General features: G+C 35.7%; 1 protein-coding gene across 3 annotated transcripts in view; it reads right to left on the reverse strand.

Annotated features, from left to right (window-relative positions):
- Window positions 1–21,453, reverse strand: part of LOC116170852 (inactive dipeptidyl peptidase 10-like) — a 226,028-nt gene that overhangs the window by 15,197 nt on the left and 189,378 nt on the right. For all 3 annotated transcript variants that reach the window (XM_031487380.1, XM_031487379.1, XM_031487378.1), the window contains 3 exons: window positions 11,702–11,839; window positions 11,569–11,643; window positions 571–623 (listed from right to left, as the gene is read on the reverse strand). In XM_031487380.1, the coding sequence (XP_031343240.1) occupies window positions 571–623; window positions 11,569–11,643; window positions 11,702–11,839 (266 nt within the window). The remainder of the gene's footprint in view (window positions 1–570; window positions 624–11,568; window positions 11,644–11,701; window positions 11,840–21,453) is intronic.

Raw genomic sequence — 21,453 nt, forward strand, 5'->3', positions numbered from 1 at the left:
AATATTCCGTACACCAATGTTCGCTTATGGAAAATTTGAACGCACATTGAATGTAGTAGAGGAAGTTGAAAAAGTTTCCTTGCATGGAGTTTACGGGAGGGGAGGGAGGTTGACTACTAACACACTTTGCTTGGGTGTGAAGGTTTTACATAGGTTTCTAGGATGTCTTTCTGATCCAATATTTCAATAGTCGAAATCAAATATCTTCGAAGCCATTGCCAATATCTATATGGATTATGGAGCGAACTATCGGGCGTGAATTCCTGGACCATTTTCGTTGTGTTACGTTCATTCTTGCATATTTTACTTTACACATTTACAAAGCTAATCTGACCAAGCTAGAGCTTTGGGATAGAAAGATCGACGATAAGAAAACCTGCCTAAACATTGATCTCCTCCAAACATGCGACTTTCCACACTTAACCCTTTGATCAGTATAGAGACTGTGTGCAATGAAAATCTGAATCTAAGTAAATAGTCTCATTTATACCAACAACTATAATGTGCCGACACACAAACTTAAATAGTAGCCAAATAAGTAAATCGATAAGAAAATAAAAAGATACGTACTCATTGCTGACGTCGTAGATGGTATAATGTGCTGTAAAAGATTGTCGGAATACCTGAAACAAGGAAAAATGTTACTAAAATATATGAGAAAAGTTTCTATGTATTCTTTAATACTGCTTCTATTTGCTTTGAAATATTTACGCGAAGCTCTACGTAACTTTCACAATGAATTTTCATCTACGGAAAGCGCATATCCGTTTGCTCGTAGATAAGTGTCCACATTATTTTTAACAGCATCATATCTCCACGAGCAAAGCATTATTTGCAGTATCTACTTTCCATACCGAAAATGTAATTGGTGGTGTTGACGTTGAACGTCCTTAATGCGGAATATTGCAGGGTGGTTTATTTTCCGGCCACAACATTGAGGTCTCGGAGACCGATAGCTTTATTACTGCGAAAGGTACGAAAAATGGTAAAAGGAAATCTATTTTGAGCGAAAAGTATTCCATTTTCTAATACGAAATCCGTTTCTATTAAAAGAATTAAAAACAGTGATATATTTCTGGGACACTGACTTACTTGAAGTGTACACAGTGAGTCAACGATTGCGCGGAGTAACTTAATGCCTTGAAGATAAGATTTTTTAATAGAGTGCTTTTGTATTATGATATTGTTGAATATTCTCCACATTTTAAAAATATTTGGAATTATACAGGGTGCGCCCACAAAGTAGGGTGCCAGAATGGTACATTTTTTAAAATAGAACTCCCTGTATTTAAATGCATTTTTGAAATCTACGTGTAATTGTACGATATGGTTAATATCCTAAAAGCTAGTAGTTTTAAAGATAATTCGATTTTTAAGAAAAATTGTGCATTTGCAAGCGTCAGTATATTGTCAAAATTATTACTTAAATTTTGATTCCAGGTTTTATATCTTTTATCCTGGGTTAAGTAAAAATCAAATAAATACATCTACTATAAAACATTAAAAAAATAGCTTACAGGGTGTTTTTTTTCTAGATCCAAAGCTACAAAACATAATATTAAAAAATCTCACTTATTTTAAATGGAACACCCTGTATATTTTTCTGTCATTTTTTAGCCCCTCCAAAAACCTTCAGCTTTTGATAAGAAAGTCCTATACCTATCTCTGATAGTTTCCGAAATATCTTGGTTTTCCTGGTTTTTATATTCTAATCTTAATTAAGTTATATGTAATTTACATAATAGTGAGGCGGCCATGCAAAAAAAAGGCAATTTTTATCTGCCTCGTTCAAAGCTAAAGTCATATTTATTATTTCATTTTTCTAATACTCGTAATTCATTTAAGTCTATAAAAACTGGAGAAAATTCGAATTATCTTTAAAACTACTAGCTTTTCGGATATTAACCATATAATAAAAAAGACGTACAATTACAAGTATAATTTAAATATGCATTCAAATACAGGTGGTTCTATTTAAAAAAATGTACCATTGGTGCGCCCTACTTTGTGGGCGTACCCTGTATAATTCCAAATATTTTTAAAATGTGGAGAATATTCAACCATATCATAATACAAAAGCACTCTATCGAAAAATCTTATCTTCAAGGCATTAGGTTACTCCGCGCAATCGTTGACTCACCCTGTACAAAACCTTTTCCTTTGATATACAGCAATTCTTTTTAGTAAACAAAACCTTGTTCAAAGGACGAACGATAAGTCTTCTAACTCGAAGACAAATCGCTAAACTCAACAATAAGAAAAAATGAAAACTCCAAAATGTGATAGCCTATAGGGCTATTGCCCTATCTGTTCTACACTATTAGGGTTAACCTACTGCCAAATGTCATTCTAACGAGTGGCTGCTTCAAATTTGAATTTTGTTCAGCATAAGAAAATGTACACATATACCGCTTCATAGCGAACGTGAACGAAAGTATGTCTAGAAATAAGTGATAACGTGCATGTGTACGTGATAAAATGCCAGGGATACCGGATTGTAAGGTGGTTTTCTGAGACGAGGTTAGAATTTCAAAGAATTAGCACGTATTGTTTGTGGTGAGAATTTTTTTCTCCATTATTTTGCACCTAATTTCGAGAGCGGTTACGTATCATCTTAGGTGCGCTAAAACTTTCGTTTATGAAAGTTTATAAAGTAGCGATATATATTGTTACCAGTTGTATTTTGAATGGACAAATTCTAAACAAGAAACGACATTTAAAGACAATTAATTGATGCATTTTCCCGCAACAAAACCTGGTTAATAAATTGGGTAAAATTAATATTAACACAGCGGAACATTGGCATTTTATTCCTGTGCGTAATCACGATCTCGAGTACTAGTTTCGAGAATTTGTAGCCGATATGCGTGGATTCGCGATTCATACGTACTGTTCCTCCGCCATCATCACGAAGATAACGTTAGTTTGAAGTGAATTTTAATCTTCCTAAAAGAATCGACCCGTGAAAATTATTTGCATGAAACAGATTTTGTATTATACTTAATTGATAATAATCGAATCCAAACAAAGAATTTTGGTTATTTTATTTCATTGATTGGAAAATTGTATATCATGAAATATGGAGTAGCATAACCTCACAATGAGATTGTGGAAAATTTAGAGCTTCTCCCGCAAATTTTTGTTGTTGAAAACGCTTAATTAAGGTGCCCTCTAGCCAATTTTATCAATTTTCATCCATTAGGTTCTCTGAATTTTCTTAAACACTATTCAGTGGTTACATTTACATGTAGGTACTATTGGATTTCATTGTTTAAACTGTAAAATAAACTTTAAATATGACGTATATTCTTAAAAGTAAAATTGGATATAGCCCCACGATCACCTCCTGTTGATGTAATGTAATGATGCGCAAAATTAATAAAACAGGAGTACATTTCTAATTCTAATTCAAACTACAGATAATATACTTTGTTTTGAAGTCTAAGCAAATAGTAAAGAGTAAAAAATAATTTTAGTTGGGGTATAAAATGCTTTTAATTGGTTTGGGGGGGGGGGGCGATTCGAGGGGCCCATAGGCGCATAATATGTAGATCCGGCCCTGGTCACCGTGTAAAAGCATTTGATTACACTTAGAAGTGATGTGTATCACTTTAACTACTACGTACTTCAGCTGCGGTTGGTTTTAGTTTTCAAGTCGACGAACCCACTTTCCCAAAACCAACATCTCATTTCCACGTTGAACGCTTTCCGCTGCGTAGTTATCGTTTTTATTGGGAACAGTCTGTTTTTCGAGTGTCACCCTCAACATAACCCATTAATTATCCTTTGATTTAAAGAAGCGTTTGATTGTGTTAATAAATTTTTCCCGGTAACTATTGGATGCGTTTATTAAGAAAAACTGAGCGTAAGGGTAACAGAAATTCATTTGAAGCAAAAGGCCAGCAGTAATCAATTATATTTTGCCCGGACATACGTGTACGTCCCGCAGTAATGGTACGATGCTCTCGGGGCACTTTGCCAAATATCTGAAACTCGCCGAACTGTCTCCATTCTACAGCAAAATTGTTATTTATAAGGAACGCTAACAAAAAATGTAGAGGCTTTAAAATAAACTTTCCTCTTTAATATCCTCGGTATTCTACACAATCAGCCCATTGCAGTCATTGAATATTCCAGTCTTTTAGTTTAGTTAGCTGTCACTTACCTATCAGGAGAGAGGAACGTATTTATCTTTGACTTTCAATTCGAAGGTTTTCTCACAACTTCAAATAATGTGACACAAAATTATACAACATAAATTAGAAACAGTGAAGTATAATAAAGTAAACTAAATGCCTTTGGTCCAAAGCTTTCGATTTATATGTCGCGTTGTTTGCTAATCCTAATCTTGGTCGGAATTAACTACTATTGATCAGGCTGCATTAGGTGATTATCCTCACGCCTTAGGCGTAGGAAGACAAATTAAAAATAAACCAAATTATCACCGACAGTAGTCCCGTATTGACTTGTATTGGAATTCGCTCCCCTCTTCGTTCTGCCGGTATGCAATTTTGTTATGCGGAACTTGAACTTTATACTCTAGGAAAAGATAGTGGTGTCTCGATACTAAAAGGGTCTACATAAGTAAAGGTAGGAGGAGGTGAATTGATGTCTGCTAGAAAAAGTTTTGCAGCTTCTCCGGAAGGATCACTGTGAAAAATGGGGGCGATGCAAATTCAATGTTCATAAGGTATAATAAGCCGTTATGTGGCTCACTTTCTAGATTTTAAGGTCCTGTGGTGTTTTAGAATATACCTGCAGAGAGATTGAGAGAACTTATCACGTATCTACTCGTCAATCAAAGGTAACTTATATAGCGATCCTTTAAAGTTGAATTTTGGATAGTTAATTTTTAATTAAAAAATTTATGCGCTATCTTTCTTGCGAAAACGACAGACCTCATTTTCCAAAAAGCCTCGGCACTTACATATAACGTTTTCCCAATTCTTAATGAAAATCCTTATTTTTTCAAAGTTATAAATATTCACACTCGAAAGGAATGTACAGGTAATATTGCTATAATATTGCTTATATTAATAATAACTTTAGGAGACGATGAGAGGCTGATAGAACTGATGATAATAATACGCTCATGTTAACGCGTCTGTAGACAGCTGAATACTAACAGTTAATAAAAAGAGGTTTTTAAACACATTTGAAAAATACATTAACCTTGCAACTAAGTGATTCTTATCTTGGCTAAAGTAAAATGGGTTCTGACTATAGCTTCGTGTGGTTTGCATATTGGCTAAAGTAAAATGGGCCTCGTCTGGATTGTTGTAGAGTAAGGCGGATCACGTTGCGAGATGTTGACGAGTTTCGATCACGTGGTCGATGATGTTTTCGGAAACTTATTTTGATTATTTCCGAGAAATGTGAATAATTTCGTGGACTTTCGACCTTTGATTCGATCGACTCCATAATGGATACATATTGTCGTCGTGGTGGTGGGGCTCAGTACCCACTATTTTCAGTTGCGATTCTAGGCTCTTTTGGTGGAAGGTCGATTGCCATTTGTCGATACACGAGTAGAGTTTCGAGAAATCGGACTCGGTAATAAAGGAAAATATATCGACACGAGTACTCAGGGTAGTGGGAGCCCCAGGGACTAGCCACCCCTGCTCAATTAATTGGTGTCGGACTCTGAGGGGTTGAGATTTATAGCTCGAAGTAGGAAAGAGGATCAATTCTGCTGAAAATTCTCAATAGAAATTGGGGAGGCAAATTTCCCACACGGGCATGCACACACGATGCATTAAGTTCGGAACGTGAACCTGAATCCGCGCTTGTAACACTCTTATCGCAATGACCGGAGAAAAACTAGCCACCCCTGCTCAATTAATTGGTGTCGGACTCTGAGGGGTTGAGATTTATAGCTCGAAGTAGGAAAGAGGATCAATTCTGCTGAAAATTCTCAATAGAAATTGGGGAGGCAAATTTCCCACACGGGCATGCGCACACGATGCATTAAGTTCGGAACGTGAACCTGAATCCGCGCTTGTAACACTCTTATCGCAATGACCGGAGAAAAACATGAGATACACTTTTACAAATACTAGGCGAATAATTCCTACCTGAATAAATATAGTCTTTTAACACGCAAATTAAATTTGCAAATACCAAAACATCATAAACAAATAATTATTTAAACCAGATCAAACACCAAATAATTAATTAATTCTGATACAACATTGCTTTCGAATTCACTTAATACGATCGAGATTTGCGTTTAATCTAGAAATTAACGACCGCATTTCCGATTTAAAAATAATTGAAACCAGACATACATTGTACCACATCATTACTGCAGGTTACGATGTCGATGCGGAGTTTATGCAACAACATCTTCGGATGTTTTCGTTAATGTACCTAGGATTAATTATAACTCCTTTTCGGATTGTGGTAATCTCATATGATATTAGGACGACTCTTCAGTTTTAGAACCTCGTTGCGGATGCGTACACGGGTACTTGCGTTTTTCAAGGGTTTTTGTGTAGTAGGCCACCAGGAACGGTGAAGATCCTGGCACCGTCACTGACATAGGGCCGTTCAGATGGTGCAGGATAGAAGATTAAATTTTAAACATTTGTGTGAAAGCTTGAGGCGCCGAGAAGTCGTGGGACAGGACGAAATTAGCCCGAGTTACAGGATGATTTTGCAAGGGTCACATCCACCGTTATCATGTAAGGTATCATGTAAGTGCCGATTCAGGGGGATTCCACTCCACGTGAAGTTGAGTTATTGATCTTAGTGTAAAATTAATTTATTTGGTGAAAAAAAATGTGCATCCCACAACGGGCATGAATCAAAAAGAGTGGGAATCAGGTCGTTGGCGAAAACTGACGGGTATTTCAGATTAAGCAGTGGGGTAATTAGCGTCAAGTTGTGAGAAAAATGAACATCAGGCCGAAAAAAATTTTCCATCGTGAACCCTGAGAAAAGTGTGAAGCGGTCAGGGAAAGCAAAGTTGGTAATCTGAGAACTACCGTAGTGCGCGTTTCGTTCGTATCAAGATGGCGTAGATTCGGCGTGTAGCCTCAAATTTAACGGTTAGAATGGTTTGCCAGAGGTAAGCTAGATATACAAGGTGTTACATATAAGTATGGAAAAAGAAACGTGGGTGGCAGAGGGGATCCAAACAAGCACTTTTTTCAAATAAACCGATGGTCCAAAGTTTTTGGGAGCCACCCCCACAAAAGTGGTGAAATTTGCATTTCTTCTTTAATTTTTTCTGAGTGACCATAAGAGTTAAAAACAGCGGTGGCACGTCTTTGAATAAGTTTTCGAGTATGCCCTTTCCGATTTTCCAAAATTTATACCACGAAAGGGCGCACCCCTAAATGGGGATGTGAAAGAAATTCTGATTTCGACGAAATTTGGTAGGTACATTTTGAACATGAAAATCACGAATATAAAATTAGTTTTTGAAAATTCGAAAAAAAAGCACTGCAATTCTTGGTCGGATAGCGAAAATGGAGAAAATTCCACGAAATTCGTTGTGTACAGACTTGATGAGTTAAGGAACAAAATTGTCAGTTTTTTAAAATCACTTAGAAAAACAGGCACTCAGGGCCAGAATAACATATACCACTCAAACAAGCAATCAAAAGACAATTAATTAAAGCAAATCTTAATTACTTTACAGTATCAATAATCAACAAACAATCAAACAAACAGACAGACGCACAAATAGACTCAAAATGATGAAGCTTCGGAATTTCACGTAAACCACGCTTCCGCTTACTCGACTTAACGTTCACTTTTATCACATAAAGTAAATTCTTTAAACAATCTCGAACTTTCTTCTACACAACTTTACAATTAAATAAGACAGACTCTGTGTGTTCCATACGACGATAACATGTTCTGATCTTGAAATTTAATTAGCGCAGTGATAAGAAAACTTCTTATCCACGACCGGAGAAAAACATGAGATAAACTTTTATAAATAATTTCCAAATGTTCCTCATCTTACTAACACAAAATAACTTTACAATGAAATAAACAAATTAAACAAGCCACGCATTTAACGACTAATAATCCTGATACAAAACAAAATCGACTTCGACATCAAATGACATGATCCCCACATTTAATTAATTAAAATTGAAATTAGACATACAGGGTGACCCGCTTGGAGTAGTTTTCACAACAATATATAATATTGCCAAAGAAACAGCCTTCATTTTTTTAACAGTGATGTTGTCTAGCTAAAGCATTCAGTTTTTCAGGGAATATTTAACCAGTTCTTCATCTCTACTCCAAATTCAAAAACGTGTACTGAAATCAAGTATTTGGGCGTGCTACGGCAGGTGTACGATCCAACCGTTTACATCTTACAAATAATTGCAGAAAATGAAACCGTAATGAACATCAATAATAGCAATTAAGTAATTGAAAACAGAGGACATCTATAGTTAATTGAAACGTCTAACACGGTGACACTAAGTAAATACCAATGAACAAGCCATTCTGTGTTACAAAGGTAATTGGATTGATTGTCACTTGGAGCTTCCGAATTGACCTTCTACTGAAATGTCTTTCAACATATATGAAACATATTCAACTACAGTTAACAATATCAAATGCTTCGATTACTTCTCCTTTGTAGGCAACCTTTATATGATTTTATTCATTATTGACGCACTGACATTTTCTAAAGGTAAAATCGTATTAATTTGATAGGAGAAGGCAACTGGCTTTGAGCTTGATTTAAAATTAATTGTTTGGAAAGAGAGACACATATGTTACCTATGTAGATTTATTTCCTCGGCACACAGTGTTATTACTTAATAATTTAGGAAACTAATTAATTCATTTCGCATTCTTGAGGTTTGGAATTTAATAAACGTATTAAATTGTAATTCTCAGTCTGAGGCAGTTCGCGCTTTTCTAGAGTGCTGAAAGCAAAGCAAGTTGTAGACAAATCTGTAGAAAATTCATTACAATATAACTATCAACCTACATCGATATCCTTTGATATATGCATACATCGAATCTGGATAACATTGCATTTTACATGGAACAGCCATTTTATATTAGTTCACACCACGTGATATATTACTTCTGGCCTACTTAGAACTTATTAGACCCTAAGACTTATTAAATGTTTCTGTTTTAACTGCAAGTATTACCGATATCCTTTTGGAAGATTATTGTTAACCATTAAATTACTTCGATACCGATTCTAGAAGAATAGACTTATTGAATTTCATGATGTAATTCTTCGCAAGTTTGAAGCGGTCGATTGTGTGCAAATATCGGGATCTACATTAATTTGCTGTCGTTTCACGTAATTTGAACTGCCAAGCAAAGGTGCCATTCATTATAAGAGACCTAGAAAATTGTATCGACTTTCCGTTTCGAGATTAAACGGGCAAGGGATATCACCCTTAGTATTGCTACATAATTAAGATAACCATTTTTATATGCATTAAAAGCAGTAGGACACCGTCTTCTTTAGGGGTGTTATAAAATTTGGATTTTACTGGTTTAAAAAGTCAAAAATTAATTAAAATTGCAAGATTTGTTCACGAGTGGACCAATCTTGAGAAAAGCAATTTTTTTAAATGAATTTATTCTAGATAACGAGAATCTTCCAGGTTGGTTCAATTCGCTAATAAAGGAAATGGTATTCCTGTGTCAACTATTGGGCATTCATACGACCAGAACCACCGCTTCACAACGAAAGTAAAAAGGAATCGTAGAACGTGTGAATAGGACAATGAGAAAGTACTTGTCAAAAGTTGTGTCTGGCCACCAGCATGAATAAGACCAATATCTACATTTATTCCTATTGGCGAACCGTTCTGCAGTGCAGGAATCCACACGACAGGGCCCAGGTTCCGTGTTGTTTGGTCAGAAAATCTGATTACCGTGTGATTTGGAAATTGGAAAGTTCGGCGGAATATGCAGTTAGCTAGCGATAGAATGAAGGTGCGCAGTACGACATGAAGGCCCAAACTGGTGGTTATGAACCCGGAGATCTAGTGTGGTATGGCAGTAGCTCTCCCGCAGAAGATGCGGGCTAGCCCCCAAGTTTCAAAGAGCTTGGGAGGGATCATATACAGTTGTGACGAGAATAAATGACTTATTACGTCAGATACGGAAACTACCAGGAGGAAAAGTAGTGGCACTGAATATAAATCGGTTGGCCATGCGCGCAACGAGTATGAGGAACATTTAGAAGCAACGAATGTGGGGCAAGAGAAACCACGACAAGTCGCTTTCACACTATGCTCTGAAAGTCAAACAGTAGACTTTACTCATTCGGTTTTAAGAGGGGGGCAGTGTAGCGATCCTTCTAGAACATAATCGAGACGCGATCAAATCGATAAAGGATTATCCACCGGCGCTACGGAATGAAAGCGTATATGTGATTAATTCTCTCTATGAAATATTATGTGCCTTCTAGATTTTCCTAGAAGGTTTATTGTTTGCTGTATAGGCAATTTGAATTATATTTAGTCTTACTCTTAACATCGATGTAGAAGCGATAAATATTCGTGTTATATTGTTATAATAATGTAAGTGATAAGTATTAAGTCAATCTATTTAAGAACCGTTGCAAATTAAGTTCGTCGTGAATAGTGTTAATGGCATTAATAATTAATTTTATATCAATGAATCACGAATTAAATTTACGGTACAATATGAATGTTCATGGATGTAGTTTTAGGTGCATTTATTGAATGTTTATGTGAAATATCAAATGAAGTTAACAAAACAACAGCTGATTTAACGCTACTAATTTGCAAATAACAGCCATAAATTATTCAGAAATTAACCTTCACAATTGAAACTTCAGCAATAATGCACGACAGAGGGCGTGTCGCATTAAATGACGACATTTGATTTTGACGTTACGCGTGTTATCGCCTTGGTTAGTAGCAAATGCAAGGGGTGGGTTCTCGGTCCTTGCATTATAAACGTCGTCCAAAAATAGCTTCGCCCTGCCATCGTTAGGAATATTTAAGTTTATTTAAAGCATGTAAGTTAGTCAGAATTAGAACGGTAACGTTTATTAATGTTTGTTATCGCGAAACTTGCACACTTGAGCAGTTTGGAAAGTTACACGCGAAGGGTGGTTTTGAAAATCAATAGCTAATATCTAGATGTTAAAACGTATTCGATCACATTCCATTTTAATTCGTAGTTTATCGCGCCTATTATTAGCAGTCGTGATAAAATGGAAATTCGCACACGCTATTTTGATGATAGAGGTGGGTTGAATGAAAATGAGTATAGGATGCAAGATAACTGAATAAAACATTAAAACCTTGACTTTTCATATTTTCCGTATTTTTAGAATGCTTTTACAATTAAGCCCACTTGTAAAAGATTCCAGCGACCCTCTCGCAATGCCACTGGGGTAATGCATGCGTGTCAGTAGGTTGTTATTTCGGTGCTCCCTACGGACGTCCATAATTCTAAAATCTTCTCTGAATAGAGAGTGAACAATAAGCATTACTTTGATTTATGGATATATAAAGCTTATCCCTTCACAATCTTTACGTTAAAAGGAAATACGTTTTTTATCTATTATGTACGTAACGTAAGTGTACTTACAGGTTTAACGTTATGTTGGAAGAGCACATATTTAAGGTCCTTGGAGCACTGGTAGCTTCGTACGTTTAGCTGCCTCTAAAACGCGAAAGGACAAGTTTCAATGTTTGCATTGTGTATCAAGTCGGCCACTTACCAAGGTATGATTAGTAACTAGAAGCGTAACTGTAAAATTTTTAGTATCGAGCACAGCCAGTCCTCCATCGTCACCTTGAAAAACAAAATGGGTTTCGGAAATCCATGAGTGCGGTAGTCTATGTGGATTTAGTTGCCCCTGTAACAAACACAATAACGTTAAAAAACATATTTATCTTTTAATAAAATATAGTCCTTGAATCAATCACACAGTTGACAGTACTTCTAGTATTATGTAGGTGCATATTGGCTAATCAAAATCGTACTCATTAAAGTTGAGGGAAAGTTACTCTTCTGTTACGTATTTCCACGATATGTACCACTCGTATGGGAATGATCTGTGACCTGATTTTCGTTTTCGGTAGCAAATAATACGCTCTCGTTCATCAGTTGATATATTGATGCGCGTATTTATATAAAGAAATCAAAACATGTCTGCACAATAAGATCGTATAGCACCACAGACGAAGTCACTGGTGATGTAATGAGAAGGTTGCCCTATGTCTGCTTTTAAATGACAAAATCTCTTCTGAAGGGCGCCTAATTTTATGCAACCAAAATAACTTCTTAAAACAAATAAAGATCTGGATGTCATATTAGCTAACTTGAACATTGTAGCTTTGGCTTTCATATTTTTATTTTCGTTCGTGAGCGATGTATTCAACTGAAGAAAAAGTTGATACTGTCATTGGTATAGTGCCAGTGCCCTTTAAGGAATGTAAAAGATTTATTTAATGTGAAGCCAACGCAGCAATATTCAAATTAATTAATATGACAGGCAGATGTTTATTTGTTTTGAGAAGTTATTTTGGCTGCATAAAATTAGGCGCCCTTCAGAAGAGATTTTATTATTTAAAAGTAGACATAGGGAAAAACAATACATGTAAATACGAGTGTAAATACATATGTCTACTTCAGGAGGGTCTAAAGTAGAAATTGTTGGTCTTTTTTTAGATCATTTTGGAAAAAATATGAGATTCACTATGGAAACTAATTTTTCTGTTAAAACAAATTGCGCTTTAGTGGCCGATGGTATGTGACTGATAAGCCCTTGAAGAAACGACAATGACCACCTTCTCAAGGGGAGATATTTTTTAAAGAGGCTTCCACTATGAGGAACAGTAATTCCTACGGAGCTGTAGGATATTCTGTTGTAATTGTTCTCAGGTGTTCGCCAATCTTCCATTGCTACTCAAGCGGGTTCTTTTTCTCATTCTCTCACTGATGGTAGAGATCTGTATTAAGTGACCCTTAGTAAAATTAGAACAAAAGAATAGCATGCGGGCTGTCGTGTGCAGTGCGACATCTAACAATTCGTTGTTTTAGTTGGATCATATTCGATTTGAGTACATTCGTCACGACCATTATTCGTGTTTGGAACGTTTAATATAACTCAAGATTTAGCAGTTATTGTTAAAAAAATTCTTAAATAAATAAATTCTGAAGTGCTAACATCGCGTAAGAATGGTTTATGTTCGGGAAGTAAAAAGTCCCGTTAACATTCAAGGACAGTTACAGTTTGCGCTAATGTAATTTGGTACAAAAGTCATTGCTGCGTAAGATTTTACTGCCATCATCTCAATTAACGTATTAGAAAAACTTGATAAGAAACAACTTCCTTTTTATTACGGATTGAATTTTTCTCATATTTCGTAATAAGTTAAATAAATGTCTCACATTGTTGATCGGACTAATTAAGCCCAGACAGTTACAATAATGAAAATTGTGGTTTGTTTGTAATTCACAAGTACAAGGATCCACCGGAAAATAACTGCGTTCTTGAACTTTTGCTCTATCGAAAGAATTTCTATTTCCATTGCCTAAGCGTACAAGTCAGTGTTCCTTGTTGCTGTAAGCAGAATTGTAATGGACCCATTGCTGTATCAACATTGCTAACCGAAAGCTGAAGTGCCGTATAGCTTACAGGTACAAATTTTGTGGTTTGTGTAAAGATTAAAGGCTTGATCTTTAAGAATAAATCGTGGCAAATTTGATTTAACAATTTTATGTTCTGCAAGAGATTAACCTAGAAGCTATTAAAGCCGTCATTAGTGAACAGTTTAGTTCGTTTGTTCGCTGATAATGACAGCTTCGCTGTTTAAACGCGTTCGACCTTATTGTGGTTTATTGGTGTTTTACTGTTTGTAATCATTTGGAAATCCCCATTTACGCATATGCCGATCAAATAAAAATAATGTGATCGAATCGTACCCACTCACTTTTGAGACTAACTGTAATTTCAGAGAGCAAGCAATTGCAAGCTTAGAATTACCGATTTGTTGTATAAAAATAGGAAGAGAGTTTACCAACTTGAATGTAGCAGATTAAATAAATGTTGTGGTTTAGATGTAGCATGTACTTAACGTTTGCGATTAAACCGCAAACCGCTGGCTGCTGACCCTTGTGGAATCGAATTATGTACGGTGGTTGAATGTATGACGACTTCTTTATTTTTTATTGCTGTATTAACTGCCTTATTGTATGTGTGTAATACAATAAGTACCTACTTATATATGAGACACCCCCACGTGTTCTCATTTTAAAATGCTGTGCATGTAAAACGATCTGCCCATAGATTCATGAATGACTACCGCTAATATCAATTTAGTCGATAGTCATATGTTTAGTTAAAACCGCACGACACCACACATTCTGTGATCGTTTCAGATGCGCCACCCTGTATTATCTTCTCAATTGAGAAAAAAATCGATTATCAAGTACAAGTGGCTAACCTTCTATATTTGTGGCATTCATGAATGCGACTACTCTACTTTAGAATATAAACATCACCTTCAATACCCTTTCTGAAATCTGTTTGTTTATGCCCGCAAGATGGTTTTTCTTGTTCTTTCATTACTCGTGTGAGATCGAAGGCACTTCAACGCATTTTTGTGTGACAGATTAAATTCTTCAATTAGCCAGTTTTGACTCCACCAACAATAATATATTGTCGAAGGATACGACGTTCCCCTTGTCGATACCCACTTCCGACGTCCCGTGCAACACCAACAAATAAGAGTCGAAATGCCGCGCCGCAGTGTGCCGATTCAAAAAAACCGTCGTAACGGAGCATGAGGGACTGCATTTCTGCTATACCTTTACATGCATAAAAAACAGCTGTAACCGGTTTTGCGTAGGGTCTGTTTCGGTTGTAGAATTCGGCGTGTACATAAGTAAAAATCGGGTGGGAAAGAAGCATTCTTTGCCAAATTTGCGGGTCGAATCTAGGCAGGTCGAGTGCGGCATTTTTCGATCGCGTATTGTCTTTTTCGCAAAGCCTTCAAGGCGAAACTACGTCAGTTGTGGGCACTATTGCTATATCGGGCAACAGGAATTCTTCGCCATGATTTCGAAGCGAAAGTATGTGTTAAGCGCGGCATTTATCTAGTAAAGAGTCGTTTTCAATTAAACGTACAAGAAAGATTTGTGAGCCGCACAGTAGTACCGGGTGACCCAATAAGACTGTTCCTCGGCCATATCTCGAGCACTGTCCGTCATATGACTTAGGAGTAAAAAAAAATTATTGGGTAAATCGGTCATGAAGAATCGCTGGAAAATATTTTCAAGTTCTAAAAATGACTAATAGAGGGCGTAACTGCTTAAAATCTTAAATTTTAAAATTACATTTTCTTTAAATTTCGCATAATAAAGTAAAAATTGTTTTTCACATTTTTAAAGAGACCCAGTTTATCTATCATTTTCGTAAAAACAAAAACTCAGTTATTTCAGAAACGAAGATGGTGTGGGGCGTTTAATTGTTTTTGCAATAACCTGTTTTAACTGTAATTTAGTTGAATCCTTCTCCGCCAGGGGGCTAGTTTTGACACTATATGACCCAAAATCCTAAAAAAATCAAATAGAATGATAATGACTTTTTCTATATGAAAAAGTAGCCAAATAACATCCAAAGAGGCCAGTGAAAACCGTTTTTCAAAATCTCGTTCCTAATATTGGGAAAATGAGATTAATTAATTAATTAAAATGCTTAAATTGTATCTTATTTGACGTATTTCCGGTATTTGTTGATGGCGCGAAAGATTGTTTGGAAAAGGACCCTACACTTTTAGGTAACCTTGGAAAAGGACCCTACACGTTTAGGTAGGCCTTGGAAAATTAAACAAATGAAACACGATGAATTATAAAATAATAACAGCCGTGATTTGTAAATTATTCTGCTGTGTTTACATTCAGAATGTGCAGTTTTTTGAATTTGTAATATTTTCTAAAATACCGATTTCTAACCAAGAAGCATTTAATATGCTGGCGATATATTTTGAGTATTTTCAAAATGCGACCATCGCTGCCCACATCTTCTATTTGCGTTATTCGAATCGACCACCACGACCATTGCCCAAGGAATGCTCTTTTCAACGATACCAAATTTGTTACAATCGGTCAAACGGTTAAGAAATTAAAGCAGGTTATTGCAAAAACAATTGAACGCCCCACGCCATCTTTGTGTTTGAAATAACTGAGTTTTTGTTTTTACGAAAATGATAGATAAACTGATTGTCTTTAAAAATGTTAAAAAAGAGCGTTTAGTATATTATGCGAAAGTTAAAGAAAATGCAATTTTAAAATTAAGATGGCAGTTACGCCCTCTGGTGGTCATTTTTAGAACTTGAAAATATTTTCCAGCGATTCTTCATAACCGATTTACCTAATAATGTTTCTTACCCCCAAGTCATACGACGAACGGTTCCCGAGATATGGCCGAAGGCCAGTCTTATTGGGTCACCCGGTACGTAATATTTTATTGTGAAAGTGGAAGATATTTACTGCAACTTTAAAGGAAAACTGTACCGTTGTTTTGACGAAATAATTTTCGCGGAGGCGTTATAAATTTATTGGAACTTCGTCGTGTAATGGAAATTAACTGATATGACGGCTGATTTAGATTCAACCGTAAATACAGTGCGAATATGTTACTTTTTTAATACGTAGTAAAAATTTGCGTGTTATTGCATCATCGTGCTCACAAGCGCGTTGTGATCCAAGGTTCAGAACGTTCATTATATATTCGAAACGGTTCGACGATTAAAAAAAACAAGTTTGTTAATCAAAACCGTGCACCTTTCTCATAAAATTATATACGGGATATTAATAAACTTTACATCAAAAGGCAACCGGTAAAAAAGTTTAGACAATTAATTCGTTCTTTTGCTAGCTGTCACACACTAAGTTACAAGGGTAATTTTTTTTAAATAATATATCCCTACTGCGGAACATTCGTCAATTAATCCCGAGATTAATCCAATAAATAAACAAAAGTTCAAGTTCAGTTTGTGAAACCTAAAGCCCAGTTTGTTCCGGTTTGAAATTATCATACATATTGCAGTGTGCATTATTCTATTATTCTCAATTGTATTAACTTTTAGCACAAACTCAAGAGTATATTTGGGTCCCTGCACACAGTGAACTTGACGTTACTTTACACACTCAGAATTAAATAAAATTCCGCAATAAAATTCCATACATACAACGGAAACGATACATAAGTTTTGAACCCATTCGTGTACCACAAACTTAAACGAAAAATGTGACATAATCATTGAATAGAACGGAAAAAAATAAACGTTACAATAACCACCAAATAAGATCCTGAAATTCGGTGTCCATTTGATAAAGTCTCTCTCTCAGGTCCTAGACATAATAAATTAAAACATTGTACAGTAACTTGCAATGCTCAACCTAAACTACGTTCACAGCACGCAAACCTTCAACTACAGGGTGGCTCGCTCTCATCGTCGGCATTATTTCAACCTAGATAACGAGACCCTCCTGCAGTTTACAGAACTTCACTTGCAACTAGCAGTCAAGTTGACCAGGCGATATAAAATATCCGATTGTATTGCACAAGGCGCTCCATCATCCAATTTTCTGAATTTAGGCTACCTTTAAGTAGGGGAGAAACAAATGTCAATCGATCGTTTTGATCAGTTTAGAATTCGTGAAGAGGTAGACCGACGGGAGTTTATTCCGTAGACAAATTTGTATGATTTTATGAATGATAAGTGAACCCCAACCAAAAGACCTTGTTGATTTTTTTTTTTTTGTGGAATAGAATTTTAAGTTTATTGATACCATTCTTTTGTATGGGTTAAAATTTTTGCAGCATCCAAAGAGGCGTGTAAAATTGTTTTTTTAATAGGAAAATGCACCGGGTGTTGGAGTAATTACAAATAGTAAAAGAAATCTAGATTTGGACGTGATCACGAGAGACTTGTAAATTTAATGAATTTAGGTACATTATTGTTTTAAATTACAAAAAATGTAACGAATTGTGAAGTTTAGTGGATTTGTACCAATATATGCAAACAAGTCAATTTACATGAGCATTTATTTGAGAGCGATCGAACCACAGCATCAGGTTTTAATTTTCAGATTAAAAATGCAACATTGGAAATGATAACCGTATAGCGCCACATCCCATATGTAAATCAAAAATAACCTTTATTCACTCGGAACACTTGCTCCACTCGCAAACGTAACTCTTCTGCATAATAAGCGTCGTAACATGCTCGTAATACTTTTAAAGGAGATGTGCGAGAATTTTAGATTGCAATTAACAAAACAATTGAGCATTATTAAGTAAGTACCCCATCGACAGTACCGGCAACTTTTCCTTAATCTACCGATCGCGGCCGAGTACGGTACAATCCTCACTTGATGCGACACCATTGTCTTTTTTGCCAAAACGACATCCGTATACGAAACCAATGAAACCATAAACATTTCCAATGTTAAAAGTGGAAATAGATAGCCAACCGCAAGTTAAGAATCATTAGAAATTAATTCATTACTGAACTAGCCGTGGTATTAATTATTTCATTACAAGAAATTTATTCAGTAAAAATTTTACCAGTGCCGTAGAGATTAAAATTTATTTTCTACGAGTGGGGTTTCCAACCGCTATAAATGTAACTGCTAATACGTTACACGAGACATATGTGCTTCATGATAATATTTCAAATTGTGCGTTTCAATATAGCGAGTGGAGGCGAATCGTTATAACAGGGGGTTGTATAATGTATAGTACTTTGTCAATGCCAATCTTCAACTATAGGTACCTGTGTTTGTATGTAAATTTTCCTGGCATCTCAATAAAGTTTAGTTGTTATTAACTAGTGTGGAAAAGAGTTTCACGATAATTATGTGATATGCTTTGTATTGATTGGTTTTTTCGCTTGAAGCAATATTTCAATATGCGCTATATTTCATAGATATACATTGTATTCCAACTTGTAACGTAATGCAAATACAGTAGACAGACAACCCATCTCAACTTACGAGAATAATCTATAAAGACAACAAACACGATCACTACTACTTGCGCTTACGTACCTACCTAATCGATTGAATGTACAAAATCTCATGTTCAGCTAACAATACCTCTCATGACAATAAATTAGAAACTTGCAATTTACTTTGTTACATATTTCAAAAGCTTGATCCCTCGTTGAATGTTGTAGTTGACAGAATAAGGTCGTTACGTTGTGTACAATGTAATAATAAAGTTTACCCAGAAATATGTCACGAAGGAGGAGAATGAGGAGAATTAATCGAGAGTTCATCATACAATAAAGGAGAAATAAGAAAAGCGATGTACTTATCTGTCATGCAAATTTTTGCTTGATTAATATTTTATTGTTCGTGCACTCTTTGTATTACGTTGGAGATGTTTATTATTAGCTGGATAAATGTATCGTAGGCCTCAAAGTATATTATGTAAAATTAAAATTAGAGATGAAAACACGGAAACGCACTTTTACATTGAAGCATATATATTTTTTTAATATCTGGATTACCTTTCCAAAGATCTCTTAGAGACCATATTTCCTGGCATTCCACTGGCGTGTAGCGTGTTATTTCCTTAGAAGCTTAGAACATGTTGTGGTTCATACTAGCTAGGCGCATTTGAAATTCTTACTGGTCTTGTGCATTATGTGTTTTAAATTCGAATTTGGACTAGTTAACAAAATCACACCGGTCACATTTTAAATCCTGGCAGGATCTATGTTTTGACAAATGTTAGCTGTTAAGATCTACTTTAAGAGTAGATTTATATTTGGTAACACTGGACACACTTTAAATCCTTGGTGATCTTGTATGTTAATAAATGTGTTTTATAATTAGATTTATCATCCGTTTCATAGTCACACTGGACACATTTTAAATTGTTGGTAGTTTTGTGTTACAATGCTATTGGGCATGAGGGTATAACGCTACCAATTTTCCACGGTTACTGATTCCTTAGAAGGGTGGCCGTGGAAAGTAGGGCAAGGTGAAGTTTCAAGGTCAAGGTGAATTATACTAAACCGTTTAACAATAATTGTACTTTGTAGTAGATCGAAAAAGTATAAGTACCTAGCACGATTTCAATACCAAAACAAAGAGGGTTTTCGCCCTTAATTCCTATATTCGCGGGGTTATCACCGATTGGAGCATTATCAGGTGGAGCATCGGGAATTGCGAAAGCGATTGATGATGCTAATGATGTTCAGAAATTACAAAAAGATCAAACGTACCATTCTTTCAAAGTGTGTTCATGCGCGATAACTTGCCCAAAACAGCATGGAAAAATGAAAGTGAAGTTATACGATAGTTTTGGTAGGTAGTATTCGAGCACATATTGAACTAGTTAACTACTTCCGGGGATGCAAAATCTATTATAATTATAATCAGAAACAAGGGCGGATTAATTTTTCTATCCTTCTCCGTCTATTCGTTAATGAGAGGTTCAATCACAAACACATGTACAGCTGAATTTTATGTACAGGGTGTTCGTACATATGATGGAAATATGGAAGGGGAAAATATCTTGGCTTATTTTCAGACTAAAAGTTCATGTAAACAAGGTCCACAAACGCTTAGTGACAGATTTACAGGGTGTCAAAGTTTTTAGCGCATTTTCCAACTCATCTCAAATTTGAAACATAAGTTACGCTGAAGGGTTTATATCGTTGGTGATGTCAATGGTGGTGAGAATCTACAGGGTGTTGTTTTTTGGTATCTTGTAATTTTTTCGTATCTGTGACCCTTATCGAGAAAAAAAATAAAAATCAATTTTTCGTAGGTAACCAAATGAAAGTACGAGCATTGATTATATACTCGTAGTATATAATCAATGGTACGAGTATAATTTTTAAAATGGTCCAGTTGGTCATGGATTTATTTGGATAATATCTTGTGTTTATTAGTTTTCACAGTTGACAATGGAAATGCATATGTTTATAAATTAAAGGTTTAAATTGTAAAGTGTACGGTAGACCTATTTAGCACTCTGTAGATCGGTAACGAAGCCTTTGCGGACCTATGCTTATATGAACTTTTAGTCATTTAATTAGCCCCTGCCGTATTCACATCATATTTAGGAACACTTTGTATAAAAATGTACAATTGGGTTTTCCGCGTTTTTTCAAACGCACGATAATTACTAACCTAAATGTAATGCTATTTGGTATGGTTGGAAAGCATTTTTTCAGAGCTTTCCAACGACGTATCACACATGGGGGGTCACTATTTAAGATTTAAAAGTTGGGGTGGCTGGGTGGGAGGGGGTGCGTCGCCAACTATGTCATTGTGATTCCCCCTCCGAATTACCGAAACGGATTTTGATTTTTTTAAATATCTCGTTTATTTAATAAGATATGGGGGGTGGTAAGTTTTCAAATTGTCACCCTGTATTAATTCTAGGCAACATTTTCGTTCGATTGACATGGCATTGTCATATACCTACAATTGATCGTTTTT

This window comes from Photinus pyralis, unplaced genomic scaffold (genome assembly GCF_008802855.1).
Source record: "Photinus pyralis isolate 1611_PpyrPB1 unplaced genomic scaffold, Ppyr1.3 Ppyr1.4_LG5, whole genome shotgun sequence".
Lineage (NCBI taxonomy): Eukaryota > Metazoa > Arthropoda > Insecta > Coleoptera > Lampyridae > Photinus > Photinus pyralis.